Raw genomic sequence first — 22,380 nt, 5'->3', positions numbered from 1 at the left:
CATTAATGTAAGGAAGTCATGTTTATTCTGTTACCAGCTGATTCTTTTAACTGTGCTTTGGTTTCCTTGTCTATAAAATTAGAGAGTTGGATTACATGGATTCCAAGACTGTTACCTAGCTTGTTTTATGGTACTCTTTTAAAACCTAAAGTAGGAAGCAATCAACTATGTTCATTTTGTTACCTATTTTGCCCAAAGAGTACAAAACCAGTGACTCTTGAAAGTGACTTGTGATTTTAGTCAGAATTTTTAAAATTATCCATGTATATTTTACCAAAAGTCAGCTGCTGTGTTAAGACATCATTCATGACTGAGAATGGCTTTCTTGCAGCAGCTGCTCCTGCCCTTGTTTGAAATTCATAAAGTATGAGTAAGCATGGTTTATACTTACAACTCAAGATCAAATAATTCCATGAAGCTGCTCCAGGGCACTGCACATCAGTGTATATTTTTACTTCCCTTGTCCTTCATCTCAAAATCCTTTCCAAATGACTTAATAATGCATGCTTACAAGTGATTATCTGTTGATAGTATTTTCAGATGTTCACTTCATTAATAACATAGATTTACTTTGATCACATGAATAAACCATAAAGCATCGTGTAAAGGGGTTGCCTCTGGGAAGGGTTTCTGCAGACCACCATCTGCCACTAGAACTCTCTGATGATGGAAATGTTCTCTATTTGTGCTGTCCCTTATGGTTGCCACCTGAACAGTTTAAATGTGGCTAGTGCAACTGAGGAACTGCATTTTAAATTTCATTTAATTTTTAAAATTTGAATAGCCACATGTGGCTCGTGGAACCACATTAGGGCAGTATAGTCATTTCTCTGTTGAGTTTTTTTTTTTAAATTTTTTGTAGTTGTAGATGAACCGAATGCCTTTATTTTATTTATTTTTATGTGGTGCTGAGGATTGAACCCAGTGCCTTAAACATGCGAGACAAGTGCTCTGCCACTGAGCTACAGCCCCAGCCCCATCTGTTGAGTTTTTAAAAATAAACATCAAGCACCCATTTTCATCAGTCACTAGGCTACATGCTTGATGGCAACTGTCATTTCTCAATGTTGGTCTTAAATCCTTTGTCCTCTACCCACTGATGACACTTTGGTTAAGAAAACAACAAAATGATATTTAGATCTTTTCCTTTCAATTTCTCCTGGCAGATTGATTCTCACCTTTGCTACACAAGCTGTTGATCATCCACCTCAGCTAGTCTCAGACTTGCTTTGTTCCCTGAGCTGAAGAATTACTATAGCCCAGAGGGTCCTAACCTACCTCCATATTGGGAGCTCCAAGGCCTAGACCCCATCAGAGGGCTCTGGGAAGTAGTTTTTGAGTTTTCGAAGAGTTTCTAATGTGTGACAGGGCCAAAAACCACTGGTTAAATCTGAATTATGGAACAGCAAACCCATTTCCTTGGCACAGAACAGGCCTAGGATCCTTGTGACTTACTGATAGTCTGTTTAACTGATAATTGGAAAAAAAAATTAAAGGAGAAAAGGCCTTGTCTATTTAAATTTAGGGCAACTACATAGCCTGTTATGCATGTTTATGCTTGTATACTGTGCATAAAATTCTAAGCTAGGCCAATGCTACCCTTACTGTTCTGTGGAATTCTTGTCCAAACAGAATTTGCCAGTCCTCAAATAAAATAAACATGTTAATGATTTCAATAACAGTGATGGATGCAGAAGCTTTTGATAGTTCCTTAGAAAGAGCTTAATATATAATAGCAAAATTATTTCTAAAGTTAGAGGTAATTATTGTCACCTAGTGCAATAATTGGGATGAAGCTTCCTATATGTAATCTCTACTCCTGGGCTTCAACTGGTAGTGAAATAACAGTTTATGAGGACACATAAGTGTCTTATTATTCAAGTGAGGGATGCCCATCAGACACCCCATAATCAAAGAATCTAGAGGCTTGGAGTGACCATCTCATCCACAAAACAACCCTAGCCAAAGTTTAAACTATTCCCTGAGAGGCCCCAGGCCTGTTTGTCAAGCTTCTAAAGAGAAGTTAGTGATGACTTTGGTAGGTCACTTATACCTTTGTTCATGGGCCTAGATAAGAGATGACATTGTCAGTCTCCTCTCTTCAACATACTCAAAGAGTGGTTTCAAATAGATAGAAAATCTTTTTTAATTTTTCTATTAATTTTCTTAATTTTTCTATTTTCCCCTACTCTGAGTAAGAGTTGGCAATCTTTGCATTCTGGGACAGTTAGAGCACTCCACCCCAAAGAAATTCATAAGTAATGTAAAATTATTAAGTAAAATAATTGTAAAATTTTATTTGGTAGAATCAAAGTTTTGGTGGCCAGAAACGTGGACTTTTCATTAAAAGAGCTCAGTAGATTCAAAGGTAGGAGTACTTAAGAGAGAACTGAGAGCTAGGCTATTAAACTGAAATTGGGGGCTAGGTATTTTTTTCCTTTTTAATCTTTTTGTCCCTAGAAACTACAGGTTCACTCAAATGTTACTGAGTACTTGAGATGGGAATGTTTGGTAGACCTTAAGTTAAAATGAAGACCAAGGGCCATGACAGGAAAATAAGTTATTCTGGAAAGGAGCCTGGAATAGCTTGATACTTGATAGTTGGAAATGAGTCCCAGTTTAAACTGGCTGCAGCCAGCATTTAAAAGACCAGCAAAGGGGAAAAACAAGGGAAGAATATGAATAAACTATATCCCTGGATTTGTTTCAGCAAGAACATATCCAAATATGTATCAGGAATTGAACCCAGAGTCACTTTACCACTGAGACACATCCCAGCCCTTTTTATTTTTTATTTTGAGACAGGATCTTCCTAAGTTGCTTAGAGCCTTGCTAAGTTACTGAAGCTGACCTCGAATTTGCGATCTTCCTTTCTCAGCCTCCCAAACCACTGGCATCACAAGCATATGCCACCATGCCTGGCTCCTTTTTCACTTTTGTTTTTTGTACTAGGGATTGAACCCAGGAGCACTCGACCACTGAGCCACATTCCCAGCCCTATTTTGTATTTTGTTTAGAGACAGGGTCTCACTGAGTTGCTTGGCATCTCAACATTGCTGAGCCTGGCTTTGAACTTGCAATTCTCCTGTCTCAGTCTCCAAAGCTGCTGGGATTACAGGCGTGTGCCACTGCGCCTGTCTCCTTTTTCACTTATTGTTTTAAATAGTCATGTATGGATTGGAGGGTATATAAAGGGATTAGGAAAAGGAAACCCTTAAATTTCCTTCTGTATTGGTCATGGTTCTATGTTCATGAGTGGAATCCTCATGGACCAAATAGCATGTTTATTTGGGTCAGATATATCTCATTGTTATCTATTCCATGCTTCTCTCGTGGATGTCAAGAATTGAGAAACATTTAAGCAAGGTCATCTCTACTAGCTGTCAAATAAGAATTTAAATGTTAAATAGAAATGTTAAAAAAGCAGAAAACCAATCTATCTGCCAGAAGATAACTGTTCCTCAACGTGGAAGAAAATTCAAGGGTTTATAACTGCTCTCCTTGGACACCCTACACAGGATATTGACTCCCTAAAGATGTTCAAATCCTAATCCTTACAATCCTGGAATATGTTGTAATACAAGAAGAAATTAAGGTTGCTGATAAAATTGCTGATGATCTTAAAAATAGGGAGATTTTCCTGGATTTTCTAGGTGGGCCTGTGTGATCACAAGGGCTTTTATAGTGAGGTAGGGAGTCAGAAGAAGGAGTGTCAAAATGATGTCAGGTAAGAAAGATTGGATTGGCTATTGTTAGCATTTTAGACATTAGGGGGCCATGAGTCAAGAAAAGAAAAGGAGACAGATTCTCCCCTACATTCTCCACAGACAGGAACCTCCATCACCTGTTATCATCTTAATTTTAGCACAGTAAGACCCATTTTGGACTTCTGAAATCCAGGACTATAAAACAATAAAGTTGTATTGTCACAAGTCACTAAACTTTTCATAATTTGTTTCAGCAATAAGAAACTCACACACACCTCTTCAACTTATTTCATCTATCATTCATCTAGGGGCACCAGATATGGAAACAAATGGAAAAATCAGAGACTCATTTGTGTTAATGTGAGTTTGTGATCAGGATAGTAAATGGCATCTCATCAACATTTGTCTAGTAGAACATGACTACCAAACAAGAAAGGAAGACTGGTTATCTTCTCAAGGTAGGTAATGAGTCATGGCCTGCCACATACTTGGCAGATGATGACAGGTTTTCTCTAGACTTGGAAATTTCAGAGTAACAGGATTATTTGCAAGTATAGTAAGTTGAAAAAGGTCCTTGTGGAAAGGATAGAGTACTCCATATTTTTTCAAGTATGATTTCATTTTTCTTTTTAAGTGAAAAGTAACATGTCCAATATTTTTGTTGTACCTAATCCCTTAATCAGAACTCTCCTTTTATGAATAGAGTACATTAACCTTGTGGATTAATTCCTTCTTCCCTACCACCCAAGAAAGATTGAGTAAAGGAGAATAAAATGATTTATAGGGGACAGCACAAGTCAACCCTATCCTGAATATATCTTATCAACTTTACCACATTTGATCAATTGCAACTGAGAGTTAGCCTATATGGTGTCTTTTCTAGGATACAAGTAATGCAGTACAGAAATACCCAACATATGCCCTAGTTATTATCTGCAGATATTTGTGGTGTTAATAGTATTTTTAGATTATACTGGTTATTTGTTGGTTTGTACTTGATGGTTTCTAAAATAATTTGATCACTGGGTACACCTATATGTGTACAGATTGTCATATTCTGTCTGGAAAATGTCCTGATGGCAGTCTTATCTGACATCTCCTGCTGAATACCTGGAGAAGTCCCTTAAACTTTCAATTTCAATAGCCAATGAGTACTCCAACACAATGTGTGGAATGGAAACACGTGAAAACATTTTTTGTAGTGTACCTCTTCCAAGGAGTTCTGTTTATTAACAAAGGTTAATTCTCTTTGCATCAAACATCAAAGTTCTTAAATATGAGTTTTATCATAGCTTAGAATTTGCTATTTTCCCCTGGAGATTATGTCTGAGGTATCAGAAAAGTCAAGAAAAACCAATTAACTTTTGCTTTAAATACAATCTGTCAAGATCATGTTTAATCTGTATGAAAAGGCCAATAATGTGGTCTATGAATAACAGGTATTGTTTTAAAATGTATTCCCTTGATCACTACATCACTAGCTTTATTTATTCTAGAATCCAAGCTAGTATTAGAAATATATTTACTTCAAAGAGCTAAACCTCTCCAGATGGAGGTAATGGAAGCTCCTAAATTGAGTGAGGGGAGGGCATAAGCACACTTTGCAGAACATCAACATCTGCCTTCATTGTTGACATTTGGGCATGACTTAGCACCTCCACCTCCATCTGCCTATCTCCAGCTGATCAAAGGATATTTCCCCCCCCAAAAGGAAAAGTATTAAACATGGCCACTTCCCAAAGTCTAAGTACACATGAAGTATTTTGTTAAGTCGCAAAGTAAGAAAGGTAAAGTCTGAGAGTCTTTTATTTTGATGCTCCAGTTATGGAAGTAAGATCACCAGTAATGCTGGTTGTGGAGACCCCAGGGGACTGGAGGACCATCTCTCCAGCTTTCTATTCAGTGAGAAGTAAGCACTTTCTCCTGGTCACACAGAGATAGCATGATAGCTTCAAGAGGCTTGGGAGCAATGCATAGTACTTCACAGCCAAAGGAGACTTCAGAAACCATTTCCTCCAACCCTCTCATCTTACAAAAGTAGAGACTAGAGAAGTGAAGTGGTTGGCCAAAGTCACCAAGCAAGTGAGTAATAAGACCAACAATCTAGGTTCCCGACTGGGCTCACCACACAACTTTCCCTCCAGGTGGCTCTGTGTAAGTTCACCTTTTCTTTCTCTCTCTCTCTCTCTCTCTCTCTCTCTCTCTCTCTCTCTCTCTCTCTCTCTCTCTCTCTCTCTCTCTCTCCAGTTTTTAATGGGTGCATTATTAACTTAGCTTTTAAATCAAGATGTGGGGCATTTAGCAACTTCAAGATTTGGCCCCATTCTGCACAGTGTAGTCAGATCCTTCTGAATGCTGGAGCCACAGATGGGCAAAGCCAGCCAGAGGTCTGGGACAGCTGCTCCAATGCCTGTATTTTTCTGCATTGAACTAGAGCTTCTAAATGGGCACACAACAACAGCACACTCAAGAAACACAAGAGGCAAAAGTGCAATTCTGCATCCCTTTATTTATAAACAAGTTGGGAATGCTGTGTTTGGGAGCAGGAGTGGGGATGGAGAAGGAGTATGGGGAAGGGTACTGATTCCAGTAGTTCACATTATTCAGCACCAGAGCAAATGCTTGGGCATTAGGTCGGGCTTTAACCCAGACAAGTCATCATCGTCTTCTTGTCTTATTATATGTACAGCAGAGTCTTAAGTATGTATGCTCTTCTTATGGCTTTGTCCCCAGACACATTGCAGTGACACAACAAAAAAACTAGAGAGGCGTCTAGAGAAAAGGAGAATTGCAAATGCCTCATAAGCTATTTTTTTTTTTTATCAGACAGCCAGGACAAATGCTGCATGGATGCCTGAGAAACAGGCACATGTCTGCTAGTTAGGAGCTCATCTGATTCAGCTGAGCCAGTGATGCCATTTTGCATCTCTCCCTGGGGTATGACTGGGTGCCAAAATAAGTCCTGAAGATGGAGAGAAAACAAATCTATGCTCTTCCTGTTCCCCTCCCCTTCAAAGATGAAATCACAGCCTCTAGGAGCCTAAAACATGAAGAAAGGTTGAAATTCCCTAGCTGTTTCTTTCACCCAGAGCAAGTCAGAAGTTAGGCTCCATCTGCCTTGCTCCTCATGAGGCTGGCTTCCCCTTGCCTTTGTAAGGTCCTGGCACACTGGAGTTTGCTTGCCAGAAACAGGTCATGCAGTGTGACTGTGGTGTTATAATTCCACACTTGTTTAGTTGGAGGAGGGGTCAAAATTTGATTTCAGGGTTCCTGTCAGGAGGATGTGGAAGCACTGAAATGTGAAAGGCTGAGAGGCAGGGACTCGCACCTGATGCCACATGTGCTGCATGCATATCCATTGAGCTTGGAGGTATGTAACAGGAACCTTCCTCCTTTGCCTATTAGGGGCTAAGTTAACCCTGGAAAGGGAACAGAAAATACTGACCCTCCCACTCCCACATTTCTTCACTCCCATTTTTTCCCATCTTCATAACCTGCCCCATCCACAATCCTAAACTGCTCTCATCTAGCTCTTTTCAGTCTGAAGTTTCCTTCCATTTCTACAGCAAAACAATCTATTTTCTTGCTTTTTGTAACTTCTGCCTACCTCACTAAGTTTGTAGCATATTTACTATATTTCTTACTCCAGCCTTAACTTGCTCTTGGCCATGACTGTTGACTGGATGGCCCAAACAAAGGGCAACTCCAGTTCCTCCTGGGTGCAGGGCAGGTGGGGGTAGGGGCTGGGAGAGACTGAGAGATGGCCAAAGATCCACAAAGTTTGGATGGCATAAATGTTCCCATTCCTTTCTCAGTAGACTCGTGGTCTTAGGAAGGAGGGGAGGTGTTGTTTGTTAGAGGTTAGAAGGATGAGATTTAGAACCCACTTATCAGTTGTTGGGGCCCGTCCCTGTAATATCCCAGATTATTAGTCATTTCCCATAATTGGCAGCTATGGTGGCACTATCTGATGAGTCATATATGTGGCACCTGTCAGTATGCTGTATAAGGCCTGCAAATTTATAGTCAGACTTGTTTATCAACCACATACTGTTTGCTCCAGAGCAGGACTCAGTTAGAAATGGATCTACCCACCCTGGGAATGGAGTCAGAGCATTAAAAGGCCTCCTCAAGAGAGTTTCACCTACAAAATGAGGTCCTGACATAGTTTAAGAGAGTGGATGTTCTTTATTCTCCTCCTCTCTCTCTAGGAGCCTCTTTTCACTTTCTTAATTCTCACCTTGTTTCTCTTTTCTTGCCCAGCTGGTCCCCTGGACCTTTCACTGCTACAAGTATCAGTCGTGAAATGACAGGCATACAATACATGCACAGTGTGCCCTGGGGGCATGGTGGAAGGCAAAGGCCAAATGGACACAAAGGAAGAAAGGAGCCCTTGCTGCTCTCTGTAGAGTATGCTCTGGGAGGGCCTTAACTGCAAAAAGAACTTTACTTCTCAAAGACCAAGTTCCTGCTCCTCCTCTGTCTTGCTTGAGTGCTTTACAGAGTTCTGGAGAAAACCAGGAACAAGGAGGTTCCAAGCCAGCTTAGCAACATAGTTTTGCTTTCCAACAAACACCGCTAGTCTCCAGGTAGGCAGGGAGGTAGTTCAACCCCAACACAAAGGGGAAAGACATGCCACCTTCCTTCATCAGTTGCCCCCAAAATGCTGGCTCCCAAGTCCTCTGAAAAGGGGTGCTTCTATCACAAGAGGTGCTGGGCTCTGCCCACAAGTTGCTGGTTGGGGCCTCTGCTCAGTCAGATCCCAGCTCTGCCTGACATTACCAGGATAATGAGGTAATATCTACGTCTGCCCAAGAGTTTGGTTCTAAACCTTGATTCTACCTGCTCATTTCCTACATGTGATAAAGGAGCAGTAACTTCAGACAACTCTATAGGAATCTTAAGAGTCTTCATCCCATTTAACAAAAGCTATAGCCAGCAATAACTAGCCCATTCAAAGAACTAGCCCATTGTTCTTTGCAAAACTCTTCAGAACCTGCCTTCACCTCAAAATGTTATGGGAGGCCATGAGAACAATAATAATTTCCTGGTTGGGACAAAATATTTCTACAAGAATCTGGTATGAGCTTTTGACAAAGTGCCCAAGTCACAAGGGAACCAGATGGTTCTTTAGATAAGGATTTCAGCAGGCTATTAGGGTGGAGAGCAGGAGAGGAGTATATCATAAAATGCCACCACCACATATTCATATTGCATATGGTATACACCCTGGGGTGGCATATTTGGAGCATACACAGAACAGATACGTGCAGGTAGCACCCCCTATCAGTATACTATGTGTTTGGTACATCAAACTGTTACTTGAGGTCTATGAAACTGTTAACTGGTCAGAAATGGGAAGAGCCATTCCATAGTAGCATCCTTTAAGGAGAAGCTTCGAGAGATGTTTCTCATCTGCCAAACTTGGAGCCAAAGCAAAGCAGCTCCTCTTTTTTTATACAGGATGTTTTTCCTTGTTGCAGTTTCCACCGATTAAGGTAATTTCTGGAAAACAATAAAGTCACACCAATAATGAGAAAGTACAGCCAGGAGCACATCAGGACTTAGGTGGAATTCTCCTTGCCAACACTGTCCTCTGAGTGAGAAGTTAGGGTTCACACTAGATCACCTTTTATATCTGATCCAAAGCAAAGTTTTGGCTCTGAGCCATGGTCCTGGCACTGGAAAGATTTGATGTGTTGCCACATCAGGTCTTAGTGGCTGCACTGAGAAGACTGGAATTTGTCTTTAACATGACTATTTCGGAAGCACTTTGCCACCTCTATTGGAAACAAATTTATTCTGGCAGAGCTTGGGTGGTAGGAGGCAACGTGCAAGGCCCTTTAAAGAGCCAAAAGTAGCAGGTTGAGGAAACAGCCACTTCCACAGGTAGTTTACTTGATGGGGATGGGGGCATGTATAAAAGCAGAAGTCACCCTACTCAGTGCAAGTCTCCCTGGGGTGCTCTGCTCCTCTCTTTAGCAAGGTTAAACTAGAGTGATTCTAGAGGATGCTAAGAAGGTTTATGGAGGTTCTCCAGCTGGAAACCTCCATGCTGAGCCCAGCTGGGCCATGTGGAAGATGAGGGAGAACAGATCAACCTTCCCTTAGCAGAGCTCAGGGCCTCCCTATTGAGCTGTAGCTCCCATGATTCTTCCCCTTCAAACACCACCCAGGCATCCCCAGTGCCCCTCCCCCTCCTGTGTGGTGTGGCTCTTGCCTGCCAGCCACCTTTACTTCTCATCCTCATCCCCCTCACTCATGCTGCTGATGGAGGCTGAGGCTGCTTTGGGTGAGGAGGGAGGTGAGGTTTTGATCGGAAGCCACGAGAAGGTGGGTGACGGGGAGCGGGAAGGGGACCGGCTCCTGGTTGGGCTGCTCACAGGGCTCTGCTTGGGTGATAAGGCTTGTAGCATCCGGCTACTCCTCTCCTGGAACATCTGCTTCTAGAGAGAAATTTGAGAGAAGGTGTCTGTTAACGTAGCAGTCTCAGGTGGCAGCAAAACAAAAAAGAAAGACAGGAAGGAAAGACACTACCCCAAAACCCCTGTGCCCACATCATAGACTACATTCCATGTTGCCAAAGACCACGAGTGGTAAGAAATTGGCCAAAATTCTGAGCTAGAGAGATGCTGATACATAAGATTACAATCACTGCTAGTTCTTGGGATTCTTTCTTTTCTTCGGTCTACACAATTTAATTGAGTATCTATTTTTTAAATATTATTTTCTAGTTGTAGTTGGACACAATACCTTTATTTTAATGTGGTGCTGAGGATTGAACCCAGGGCCTCACACATGCTAGGCTAGTATTCTACCACTGATCCACAATCCCACCCCAAAGTATCTATTATTTGCCAGGCAAACAGTAATGGCATAGGTATTGGAGGGGCAGGATAAAATAAAACAAATATCTCTGTCCTCGTGGACTTAAGGAGGTATCCCATAATAAACAAAATATTTGGTATGTCAGGTGGAACTGTGTCTGTGAGAATAATAAGATAAGGATATAGCAAGTAGGAGTAGGTGTGGGGGGCTGCATTTATAAATGTGGTGCTCAGGAAAGGCCTCCCTGAAAAAAATGTTATTTGAGCAAAGACCTGAAAGAGATGAGGGAGAGACTCTGTTGAGTAGAAATCAGGCAAAAATCTCCAAGAATGAAGCATAGTATGCACTAGGAAGAGCAAGCAGGCCATGGGGATGGTGTGGGGTCTGCTTGGTGGGGAACAGGATAAGGGAGGGAGTTAAGGGATCACCAGAGAAGTAGCACAGAGTTGTGCTGCTTAGTGTGTTGGCGGCTATTGTGGGAACTCATCTTTTACTATGAGAACAGCAGGACATGTTCAAGGAGAGGAGGGAGGCCATCATGGCAGCAGTGGAGAGAGCTAGTGGGAGAGGAGTGTGGGAGGGTTTGGGAGTTATTAGGCTGGTGAAAGAACAAAGGATTGTTTTATGTAGGGCCTTCTCTGAGGAGAAGAAAAACCTTTGGAGAGTTCTGAGCAAAGGAATAACAAAATTTGCTTTTGTCTTCTGAGAACTAATCTGGCTGCTGTGCTGAGCATAGACTTTAGTGAATCAAAGGCAGGAGCAGCGAGACCAATGAAGAACAGATCATCTCAATAAGAATCCAAGGTTATATGGCAGCTGGCCCAATGGTGATGGTGGTAATGATGGTGAGAAAAGGTTGGATTCCCACTATATTTTCTCCATATTTTCATTAAGGTATATTTATTTCACCTTTCTCATGCACAGTTCTATGAGTTCTGACAAACACAGTTGGGAGACTACCAGCATGATCAAGGTGTAGAAGAGTTCCATCAGCCCCCAAATTCCCTCATGATCTGGTAGTCATTCTCTCTCCCCACCTCTGGCAACAGATCTGTTTTCTGGCCCACAGTTTTACCTTTTCCAGAATGTCATCAAAATGGCATCCTACAGTATATAGTCTGGCTATATTTTGAAGGTTGAGTCAATGGGACTTGCTAACAGACAATATGTTGCTCATAGGAGGGTAAGAAATCAAGTGATTCCAGTTTCTGGAAAGTGGCTATGCTATTTGCTGGGGTAGAGAAGAATGTGGGGGTGGGAGGAGGTTTGGATGGTAAAATTGGTTTTCCAAACTGGGCCTTCAGGTGACTGTTGCTTGGTGTGTTCAGAAATGAGCCCTTCCCTGACACTGTCCTTCACCTTTCTGGGAAACTCAGTCCTGGCCTCGAGTTCCTACCTGCCAGGCCTCTAGGTGCTGGCAGCCTACATGGCCTCCTACCCTTTGACTGATGCTCAAACCCCCACTCCCAGATGCTCCATTCCACCACCTTCTGAGGGTTCTGCCTATGGTGGCTGAGGTCTTTTGATTGCTCACAGCTGAACCTTGGCCTCCAAAAGCTCAGTCCAATCTTTTCATCCTAAACTAGCCCTCAAAGCCAATTTTCCTATACATTGAGTATCTTTCATCCAATGCATGGAGCCATAAGTGATTCAGATTTTGAGTTTTTAAAATTTTGGAATATTTGCATATACATAATGAGATATCTTGGGGATGGGAACCAAGTCTGAACACAAAGTTCATTTATGTTTCATATAAACCTTATACACTTAGCCTAAATGTAATTTTACATGATACTTTTGTTGTGCATTTGTCCTTTGCCTGTGACCTGTCACATTAGGTCAGGTGGAATTTTTAACTTGTACATCTATTCAATGCTAAAGAAGTTTCAGATTTGGGGACATTTCAGATTTTGTATTTTCAGATTAAGGAAGCTCAACCAATACTACCCATTTTAGACTTTGCTTATCATTTGGATTATTCTGTTCTGCAGATTATTATGAACATCTTCTGGGGCCTGGGTACTGTACAAGAAGAAGGGGATGCAGAAGACAAGAATCAAGCAGATGGCTATGGCTGATCTGGGTCTTTGATAATACACAGGAAAAGGGATTAGAGTTGATGGTAAGTTTGTGGGGACTGGTGAGGAGAGGACCAGCTTTCCAAGCAGAGGACACAAAGTAGAGAGTACTAAGTGCAAGTTGCTTGGCATGACTAGAACATATGGGGTGACAATAGCCTGGGCCTGGAGCTCCAGAAGGAGGCTGGACTGCCACCCTAAGCTCCCTGGGAAGATGTTAATCAAAGGAGGGCTATGATCAGATTTGTTGTTTAGAAATATCTTTAAGCATAAAAGAAATCATAAAGAAAAATGTCAATATTTGACTACATAAAAATTTAAAAGTTTGAAAAAATATTATAAAATAAGATAAAAGGTAAATAGAAAACTATGGGGAAATTTTTGCAACATTTGACTAAAGGGACCAGGGATTTGACTCAATGGTAGAGTGTCTGGTTAACAGGCATGCGTCCTTGGGTTCAATCCCCAGCACCACAAATAAATAAATAAATACTAAATAGAGATTATAAATTAAAAATAAGGTAAAAGCAATAATAAGAAATAAAAATAAAATAATAAATAATAAATAAAAATAAAATAAAAACCATAATAAGAAAGGAATATAGGATGTTCCATATGGCAATCACAAAAGAAATTTATAAATGAATTCTAAACATGTTCAGAGTCACTGATAATCAAACAGATGCAAATAATTGTAATGAGTTGTTTATATATCGGATTGCTAACTTTCTTCAAAAAATTGCAATGGCTAGTGTTGATGGATGAGGGCACAGGAAAAGTAGGAGGAATACACAGTAACATCTTTCTCAGGGGTAATTTGGCAATAGGTGCAAAATCTATTTTTTTTCTTTCCTGAGGAGATAATCAGAGATCTATGTGAATGTCTATTGTTTATATGGATATTCAGTGCAGTGTCATAACAGACAAAACTGCAAACAGGGCTCAGTGGTAGAGTACCCACCTAGTGTGTACAGGGCCTGGGTTCCATTCCCAGCACTGTGAAAAAACAAACAAACAAACCAAAAACTCCCTAAATAGGTTAGAGAAATCTCATACAACTCCCATATGAAATACTAAGAAGTTGAGGAAAATCAGGTTCTTAAAAAGTATTTAATATGAAAAAAATGCTCATTAGCAATTATAAAGTAAAAACAATTTTAGAATATGTTCTACATGATTTAAATGTTGTAGAATTAATGTATATAATGTAGAAGGAAAAAGATATGGGTGATGGGACAACAGGTAATTTTTAGTCTCCTTTTAGTCTTTATTTTCTAATAATTCTATAATGAATACAGTTGGCTGTTCATATCTGCAAGTTCCACATCTGTGAATTCAACCAACTGTAGACCAAAAATTGTACTTGTGCCAAACATGTACACATTTCTCTTGTTATTATTCATTAAACAATATAGTATAAGAAATATGTACATAACATTTACATTGTACTAGGTATTGTAAGTATTGTAGAGATTATTTAAAGTGTACAGGAGAATTATATAGGTTATATGCAAATACTACATCAGTTTATATGAGGGACTTGAACATCTACAGATTTCAGTATCTAAGGGAAGTCCTACAACCAATACCTTGCAGATACCAAGGGTTGTCTGTATATTACTTTTATGATCATAAAAAAGTATATGGTAGGAGAAGGGGAGTGCTGGGGAGTGACACTGGCCAGTTTATATTGTTATACTGTGTGCATACATGAATATGTAACAATAAATGATTATGTACAACTATAATGCACCAATAAAAATGTGGAAAGAAAACAAAACAAACCATCAGAAAGTGTATGGTAGGAATACAGGAAGATAGTGCTGATGTCTTGGGCAGGGAGATGAAGCAGAAGGGCAGACACTGCAATAATCATGTAGGTGAGAAAATATTAAGGCCTCAGGCACATCATCAATTCCTTCAGGCACTCATTTTTCCTTCCTAAGCTCTAGCCCATCACTTTTTAGAGTCTGAAGTTTCCTCTAGTAGATACAAGAGAGATGACTTGCTGCACTAAAATCCTTTCCAGATTTAAAATTCCACATGCCTATGAATACACCAATTATTTACCTTCCATTAAGGGCACTGATAATTCTTCCCAAAGACATCCAACTCCCCTCAAAATCAAATAGAAAAAAATAGTATAGTACAACAGCATTACCTTAGATTAAGCCCATTTATGAGACAAAATCAAATGCCAAAAGGATCTGGTGGCCTATTATTAACAGCAACATTAAAAAAATCCTTGAACTTCTAGCAGGCACTTTAAAATATGTGTTTTTATTACTGTAATCTTTAAGTATATTTTTAGTGGCAGCCATTAGCCCTCCTGCTGTTAATGGATTGTCACCATTTCCATTAGAAACCCACTTTCTAAGAAATCTACATCTTGTCTACTCTAGTTTGAATCAGACTCATAAATGAGAATATTCTGCCTAAGGGAATGAAGGAATTTGAATCCTTAATGATAAACAATGGTATCACACATCATAAAATGTGATATCCATGCAAAACAACTCCCGGCCTCGATTTGCAGCCTCTCTGATCTGTTTCTGGTACATTTTGAAGGGCGGTTCCCCTACAAAGGAGCTGAATTAAATCGGGTCAGGAGACAGTTTGTAATGAGCTTCCTGGGAAGAAAAGCACTTTAGAAATATAACAAATAATGAAGACCATGGCATGGCATTTTCAAAGAGAAAAGGTATTTAAATTCAGTCTTTTACTGTATTAAGAGGTTTCCATTTATAAATTTTCCCCAAGAAAATAATCCCATTTATAGTCCTGTCCATATGAAAGTAATTTTCTATTTCCCTCCTACAAAGTTTTTCCTTTTAAGAAGTACTTAACATCTAGTGAGGCAATAAATGTCTTGACAAATGCCTTTAAAGGTTTCAGTATTTCAGATATATTCTGGCATGTCTGCTGGAAATGAAAAGTATTGTAGTATGATTGGTTTGAATCTCTGGTAAGCAAGATAAACTCAAGGAGAGTTTCAGTTTCTGTTTCAGTTCTGGCCAAGTTCATAAACAACATCATCAACAACTAATCCTTACACAGTTCCTGATGTGCATCTGGGTGCCAGGCACCATTATAAGGGCTTTCAAGTGTGAACTAGTTTAATCCTCCCAACAGCCCTAGCAGGCAGCTAAGCTTCTTTTCCCCATTTACAGATGCTGTGACTGAATCCTGGAGATGCAAAGGAACTTGCTACCAGCCAGGAAGTGAGTCCATGCTCATGACTATCTCTCTTGTAATTAGCCACTTTCATAGTAAGAAGCTTTTCATGTTCACCCCCATCTACTTGTGCATTTGTTTAAAGATAATTTGTTTAAGCCAACTGTTAAAAAGTCCCAAGTGAGATTTCTATCTTAGATCCACAGACTTCATTTTGTATCTCCTTTCTCAAAATCAAAACAGTATTTGACCTCTTTTTTGGGGGGTGGGGGTACTAGGGATTGAACTCAGAGACACTCAACCACTGAACCACATCCCAAGCCTTATTTTGTATTATATTTAGAGACAGGGTCTCACTAAGTTGGTTAGCACCTTGCTTTGCTGAGGCTGGCTTTGAACTCACGATCTTCCTGCCTCAGCTTCCTGAGCCACTGGGATTATTGGCATTTGCCACTGTGCCTGGTCAAAACAGTCTTTGAAATTAGCAGTGCCTAAAATGAAAATGGCTATTATAAAAAATGAAATAAAATGATAAGTGTTGGTAAGGATATGGAAGAATTAGATTTTTTGTGCATTGTTACTAGGAATATGAAATAGTGTAGCCACTGTGGAAACCAGTATGAATTTCCTGAAAAAATTAAACATGGAATTACTATATAATCCAGCAATTCCATCTCCATGTACATACCCAAAAGAATTGAAAACAGGGACCCAATCAGATGCACATAGCACCAATGTTCATACTAGTATTATCTACCATTGCCAAAAGGTGGCAACAACCAAAATCCATCAACAGAAGAATGGATAAACAAGATGTGGTACATATATACACACAACGGAATATTATTCAGTCTTTAGAGAGCTGCTACAACATTGGTCCAGGCTACAACATGAATGAGCCTTGAAGACATTATACTAAGTAAAATGAGCCAGACACAATATGACAAAAACTATGATTCTACTGATATAATTACAGTATACCTAGAGTACACAAATTCAGAGATAGAAAGTAGAATGATGTTTGTCAGGGGCTGGAAGGGAGTTGTTTAAGAGGCAACAGAGTGTTTTTGCTTCTGTTTGGGATGATGAAAAGGCTCTGGAGGTAGATGGTGGTGATGGTTACATAACAATGTGAATATACTTAATGCCACTGTAATCTTAAATCATTAAAATGCAAATTTTTGTTATATATATATATTTGCCATGATTTTTCAAATTAGCAATGGACCTCGCATTATGTAAATCTGTTCTTTGTAAAAATGGACATACATAGTCCACTTGATTAAAAGGTAATCTCATAGGGCTTGGGTTTTAGCTCAGTGGCAGAGTGCTTGCCTAGCATTTGTGAGGCACTGCATTCAATTCTTAGCACTGTGTATCAATAAATGAAATAAAGGTCCATTGACAACTAAAAATATTAAAAAATAATAAAGGTCCATAAATAACTAAAAAGAATATTTTTTAAAAGGGTAATCTCATATATCAGATGATGCATGCCTGCTTGGTTGGCATAGGATCTATCATTGATTTGCCTGGAGCAAGAAGAGTTTACTGGTCTACGATGAATTAAAAACTTGCTTCTGACTTAAAAATATCCTCTCCTGGTGCTCAAGGAAAGAGTCTGTATTTATTTGCATGGTAAAAATCAATTAGAGTCATTTAATTTTAAACAGGAATGAATTCTTCTTTCAGAGTTAATGAAGGAATACAAGGGCAGCCCATTCAAAATAATACATAATATTTTTAAAAACAGCATTTGTGGTTGAATAGCTGATATTTGAATAGAAGTCAGATATTTGAAGTAAAAACAAAAAAGTTTTGCTGGGAAGACCATATCCCCAAATCAAACCCCGAATACTGGGCCAACATCTCCTGACTTAGGTTCCTTGACCCTCAGTACTAAATACTACTTTGAAAAAGACCCTTCATTGAGACAGTATGTCTTTCAGAAGCACACCCACCAAAGAGAATTAATACTGTGTCTCTGTTGGAAAGGTGCTATAGTTTGGGTCTGGAATGTCCCTCAAAGGCCCACTTGTTAAAGGTTTGGTCTCCTGCTCATAGCACTAATGGGAGGTGGTGGAAACCTAGTGGGAGGACTTCCTGTCACTGGGAGGAATCCTCAAAGGGAATTCTGGGACCCCCTTTCTTCCTCTTTCCCTTCACTTCCCAGCTGCCATGAGATGAGCAGCTTCCTTTACCACATACTCCTGTTATGATGTATTGTTTCACCACAGAAACAATGGAGCCAATCAACCCTGGACTGAAGCTTCCAAAACTGTGAGCCAAAATAAACCTTTCCTCTTTTAAAGCTGATTTTGTTATAGTAACACAAAGCTGACTAACACAGAAGGCTTCCCTTTGCCATTCTGGCTAGGTTATAGGATACTTTCTGAGTATGAGTCAAGACTACTTAGAATTAAGCAAGCTGGGTGCAGCAGTGCATGCCTGTAATCCTAGAGCTTAGGAAGCTGTGGCAAAGAGGATTACAAGTTTGAGGCCAACCTAGGCAATTTAGTGAGACCCTGTCTCAAAATTAAAAAAAAATATATATGTGTGTGTGTGTGTGTGTGTGTGTGTGTGTGTGTGTGTGTGTGTATAAAGGACTAGTGGTCTAACTCAGTGGTAATGTCTCTGGGTTTAATTCCTAGTACGGGGGAGGGAGGAGGAGGAGGAGGAGGAGGAGGAGGAGGAGGAGAGGGAGAAGAAAGGGAGGGAGGGAGGGAGGGAAGGAGGAGGAGGAGGAGGAGGACCAAACTGGGAGCAATTGCACATGCCTGTAATCCCAATTGCACATGCCTGTAATCCCTATTTGGGAGTCTAAGGCAGGAGGATTGAAAGTTCCAGGCCAGCCTCAGCAACTTAGTGAGGCCCTCAGCAACTTAGTGAGACCCTGTCTCAAAAATAAAAAGGGTTGGGGACATAGCTCAGGAGTAAAGTGCCCCTGGATTCAATCCCCAGTAGAAGAAGAATGAGAAGGAGGAGAAAGAGAAGAAGAATCAACAAAAGTAGTTGAATAAGTAGAGTGATGAGATTGGAAAACAACAGCTTGTACTCTCATAATTCACCAATCAAACTGAATAAGTGGGCAAAGATAATCCATTATAGCATTTAAGACATTCAAAGATTGCTTGCTTTAAATTTTCAGAAGCCATTGTGGCTGACAGCCTCCAAGATGGTCCCCAATGTTTCTTCTTCCTGCTAATTCACCTCCTTATGCAGTATCCTCCCACAGTGGATAAGGAGCAAATTCAAGTATTCCCTGGAGCCAGGTGGGCAGCATAAATGTGTGAGTTAGGTTGGGGGACAGGGAGAAGCTATGAGGAATGAGGTAACCATGAAAAAGTAGAGAAGTTCATGCCCTCTCTAAAACAAACTTTAAAATATTGCTGAGAGCAAAGCAAACTAAATCTGCCTATTGAATTTAATCCACCAAATAAAAAAAAATGTAATCTGGCACCATAAGCAATGAAAAACTAATGGTATAGAAGGTTCAGTCCTCATCATATCCTTCATAAATGCTAGAGGGTTCTGGGAATGGGTCTATCTCACACATCCATTCATTCATATTTCCATTTATCCATAAACATTATGGAGTACCCACTATAAGCTACATATTATGCTGCATACTGATCCGGCTGTACCAAATTTTGTACCTTAAATTCTTCTATTTTATGCCTTTCCAAGTTTGGGAAATTTGTATCAATACTGTATTTGCAGGTAATGCAGATCCTCTAGTTTAAGAAATGAGTTCCAGTCCCAAATCCACAAATAAAGAATTATTATAATAATAGCATATTCATGAAAAGCAAATTACTTATCTTGGCGTTTAACATCCTTGTACTATTTCCGTACTTTTAATGTCAACAGGAAAAAAGTAATGTCTAAGTCTGGCTGATACAGTAAATTAATGTTAATAACAGTTTTGACACTAATAGCAAGTTTGAAAAAGAAAAACCTCCAGTCTCTAAGCTGGGTTTCATTTCTTAAAAATCACCTCAGCTCACTGTCACCAGACTCCCTAAGAACAATTCCAGCTACTATTTTGCCTTCACTGGGTGCTTGAAAGGACTAGGGTCATAAAGTTGCTTCAAAATTATATCCTTTTCCTGCATTTGCTCACCCCAAGTGGAGAAAACATCTACCCCTTGTATTATAATATGAGGGCCTCTCAGCAGACACACATTTCTGAATCCCTGTAAGCAAATGAATACCTACATGGTTTCATTTAAAAAAACACTAGCTATTCCTTCAGAGCCTGAAAGTTAACTGTGAAAACATGAACCACTAAGTTATGCATGAGATCAAGTGAGAAATATTCAACTTCATGTTCTAAAGATCAGAGAACAGAGTCTTTACTTTGTCTATCTTTGTGTTCTTCCATAGTGCCATGCACAGACTAGAACATTAATAAATGTCATGGATTAAATTGTTGGAACTGAAATTTTTAACAGGCCTGAGGAAAATGAAAGGGAATCCAGCACCTGGCTCTTCCACTCTTGCTAGCTCTTTCTAGAAGTTACTAAGAGCTCAAACAGCCCTTGCAAAATTTCTACCTCTCCTTTTCAAACTTAGACAAATAGATAGGACAAAGTTGGCCTATAACATCCATCTCTATAATCACTTTGAGGCCACTTGGCTTTAAGTAAGCCATCTCTTCCCAAACATTGTTCTTTTTCTATTATTGAGTGTTTTACTTTTAGATAATCCTATAATGAATGAGCTCAAACGAGCAGAGGCAGCAGTGAAAACCCAACAATAAAATAATTAAGTCAATGTGGATTTCATTAGAGACTTCTCATATCATAATAGGAAATGTAGGCTACTTAAAATCAGAAAAAGCAAGAGGAATCATGTATTTTTGTTTTACAAGGAAAGTCAGCATTAAAAGTATTTGTTTCATAGAATCCTCCTTAGTTCTACTGAAAATAACAGTTATTTCCTCAGTAAGGGCAAGCATGGTAGAAATACCAATGGAGATCTAGGTGGCTTTCAGAATATTCTTTTTTTTTTCCCTTTCCATAGTTATCATTCAAAATTGTCTATAGAATTTAGGCAAGAAGATGATTTATATTTTTTCTCAGTTCATGGCCTCAATCCCTAAGATTTTGTGATTTGTCCTAACCCTTGTACGCCATGAAAAAAATAGGAATTGTGGTACGTATACACAATGGAATATTAATCAGCATTAAAAGAGAATAAAACTATGGCATTTGCAGGTAAATGGATGGAATTAGAGAATATTATGCTAAGTGAAGTAAGCCAATCCCCAAAATCAAAAGGCCAGCTATTGTCTCTCATAAGTGGATGCTGATCCATAATGAGGGTGGGTATGGGGAGAATGGAGAAACTTTGATTGAGCAAAGGGGAAGGGGCATGGGAGTAGGAAAGATGGTGGAATGAGATGGACATCATTACCCTAGGTACATGTATGACTGCACATATGGTGCAACATTACATCATATACAACCAGAGAAATGAAAAGTTGTGCTGAAATTGTGTACAACCAATCAAAATGCATTCTGCTATCATGTATAATTAATTAGAACACATTTTAAAATTTTTAAAAAGAAAAAAATAAGAAAGGTCACGATGGGCACAGCTACAAGGCAAAATTCTACCTCTTCTCTCTTTCTCACTTCCAAAAGAAAAAAAGAGGAAGACTCCTGACAACAAAAGGTAACCAAAGCAGCTGTACTTATTTTGCATTCTCCTCCCCAAAACATAAATACCTGTGGTTGATCCAAGAGCCACTGGCCTTGGCTTGCAACACAAGCTCCATGCTGCCAGTGAATGACTGCTTACCCTTAATCTCAAGCTTTACATCATCTCCAACTGGGAGACTTGGATAAGCTACAGAACTAAACTCTGCAATAACTGACATTCAATGATTACTGAATGGCTAGGAACCTCTGGACAAAGAAGAGAAAGAAACCAGCCCTGCCTTTGGGTGCTACTGTGTACAATATTGAGAGGTAAGGCCATAACTCAATAAGGGAGTGACATAGTGCTCCATGAAAAGGAAGATAAACTAAAAACACTCATTCCTGTGGGGCTAAGTGAAATAATTACATACCCATGCTCCATCAGGTCCGAACAGTTCTAGGAAGTTGCCAATGAATTCCCTTGACTTCTCTTCCCACTTCTGAATTAGATCATGACTCTTTTCTTCCACTCTGTTAACAAACTCCTTTGATCTTTCCTCCACATTCTTGACCTTTTCTTTCATCTTGTCCACCTGGTTCTGGAAACGGTACTTCTTTTCCTGGTCAAAATTTATAGAAGAAAGAAGTGGATTTATCCAAGAGGGCATGAGAGAGATCAATCATTCACACTAATGGTCACATTTTGTGTCAACTTGTATTTGTTTCTAACATTAAGAGTCAGGATGTTGCCATTTCCCAAGGGCTAGATTGACAGGAAGGGCAATTCTTATAAGAAAGTCATTTTCCATTAATCTATTTGGATGTGTAAAGGGAAGTACAAGTTGTTTTAATTCTGTTAAATGTCTATGAGCTAAATTCACTTATATAAGAGAAAAATAAAAAAGATACAGTTGCCCTTTTATTAAAAAAAAAAAGAATTCCTTTTTT

At 39.5% G+C, this 22,380-nt stretch overlaps 1 protein-coding gene across 5 annotated transcripts in view; it reads right to left on the bottom strand.

Moving 5' to 3' along the window:
* Positions 1-6,196: 6,196 nt before the first annotated feature.
* Positions 6,197-22,380, bottom strand: part of Pcyt1b (phosphate cytidylyltransferase 1B, choline) — a 93,618-nt gene continuing 77,434 nt past the window's right edge. For 3 of the 5 annotated variants that reach the window (XM_021732875.3, XM_005334793.4, XM_040271323.2), the window contains 2 exons: positions 21,864-22,052; positions 6,197-10,153 (listed from right to left, as the gene is read on the bottom strand). In XM_021732875.3, the coding sequence (XP_021588550.1) occupies positions 9,941-10,153; positions 21,864-22,052 (402 nt within the window). In that variant the 3' untranslated portion in view covers positions 6,197-9,940. The remainder of the gene's footprint in view (positions 10,154-21,863; positions 22,053-22,380) is intronic. The other 2 variants (XM_040271287.2, XM_021732877.3) reach the window with 2 other exon arrangements.

The sequence above is a fragment of the Ictidomys tridecemlineatus genome, chromosome X (genome assembly GCF_052094955.1).
Source record: "Ictidomys tridecemlineatus isolate mIctTri1 chromosome X, mIctTri1.hap1, whole genome shotgun sequence".
Taxonomy (NCBI): Eukaryota; Metazoa; Chordata; class Mammalia; order Rodentia; family Sciuridae; genus Ictidomys; species Ictidomys tridecemlineatus.
Note: the sequence above shows the minus strand (reverse complement) of the source record. Positions and strands in the feature narration are given on the sequence as shown.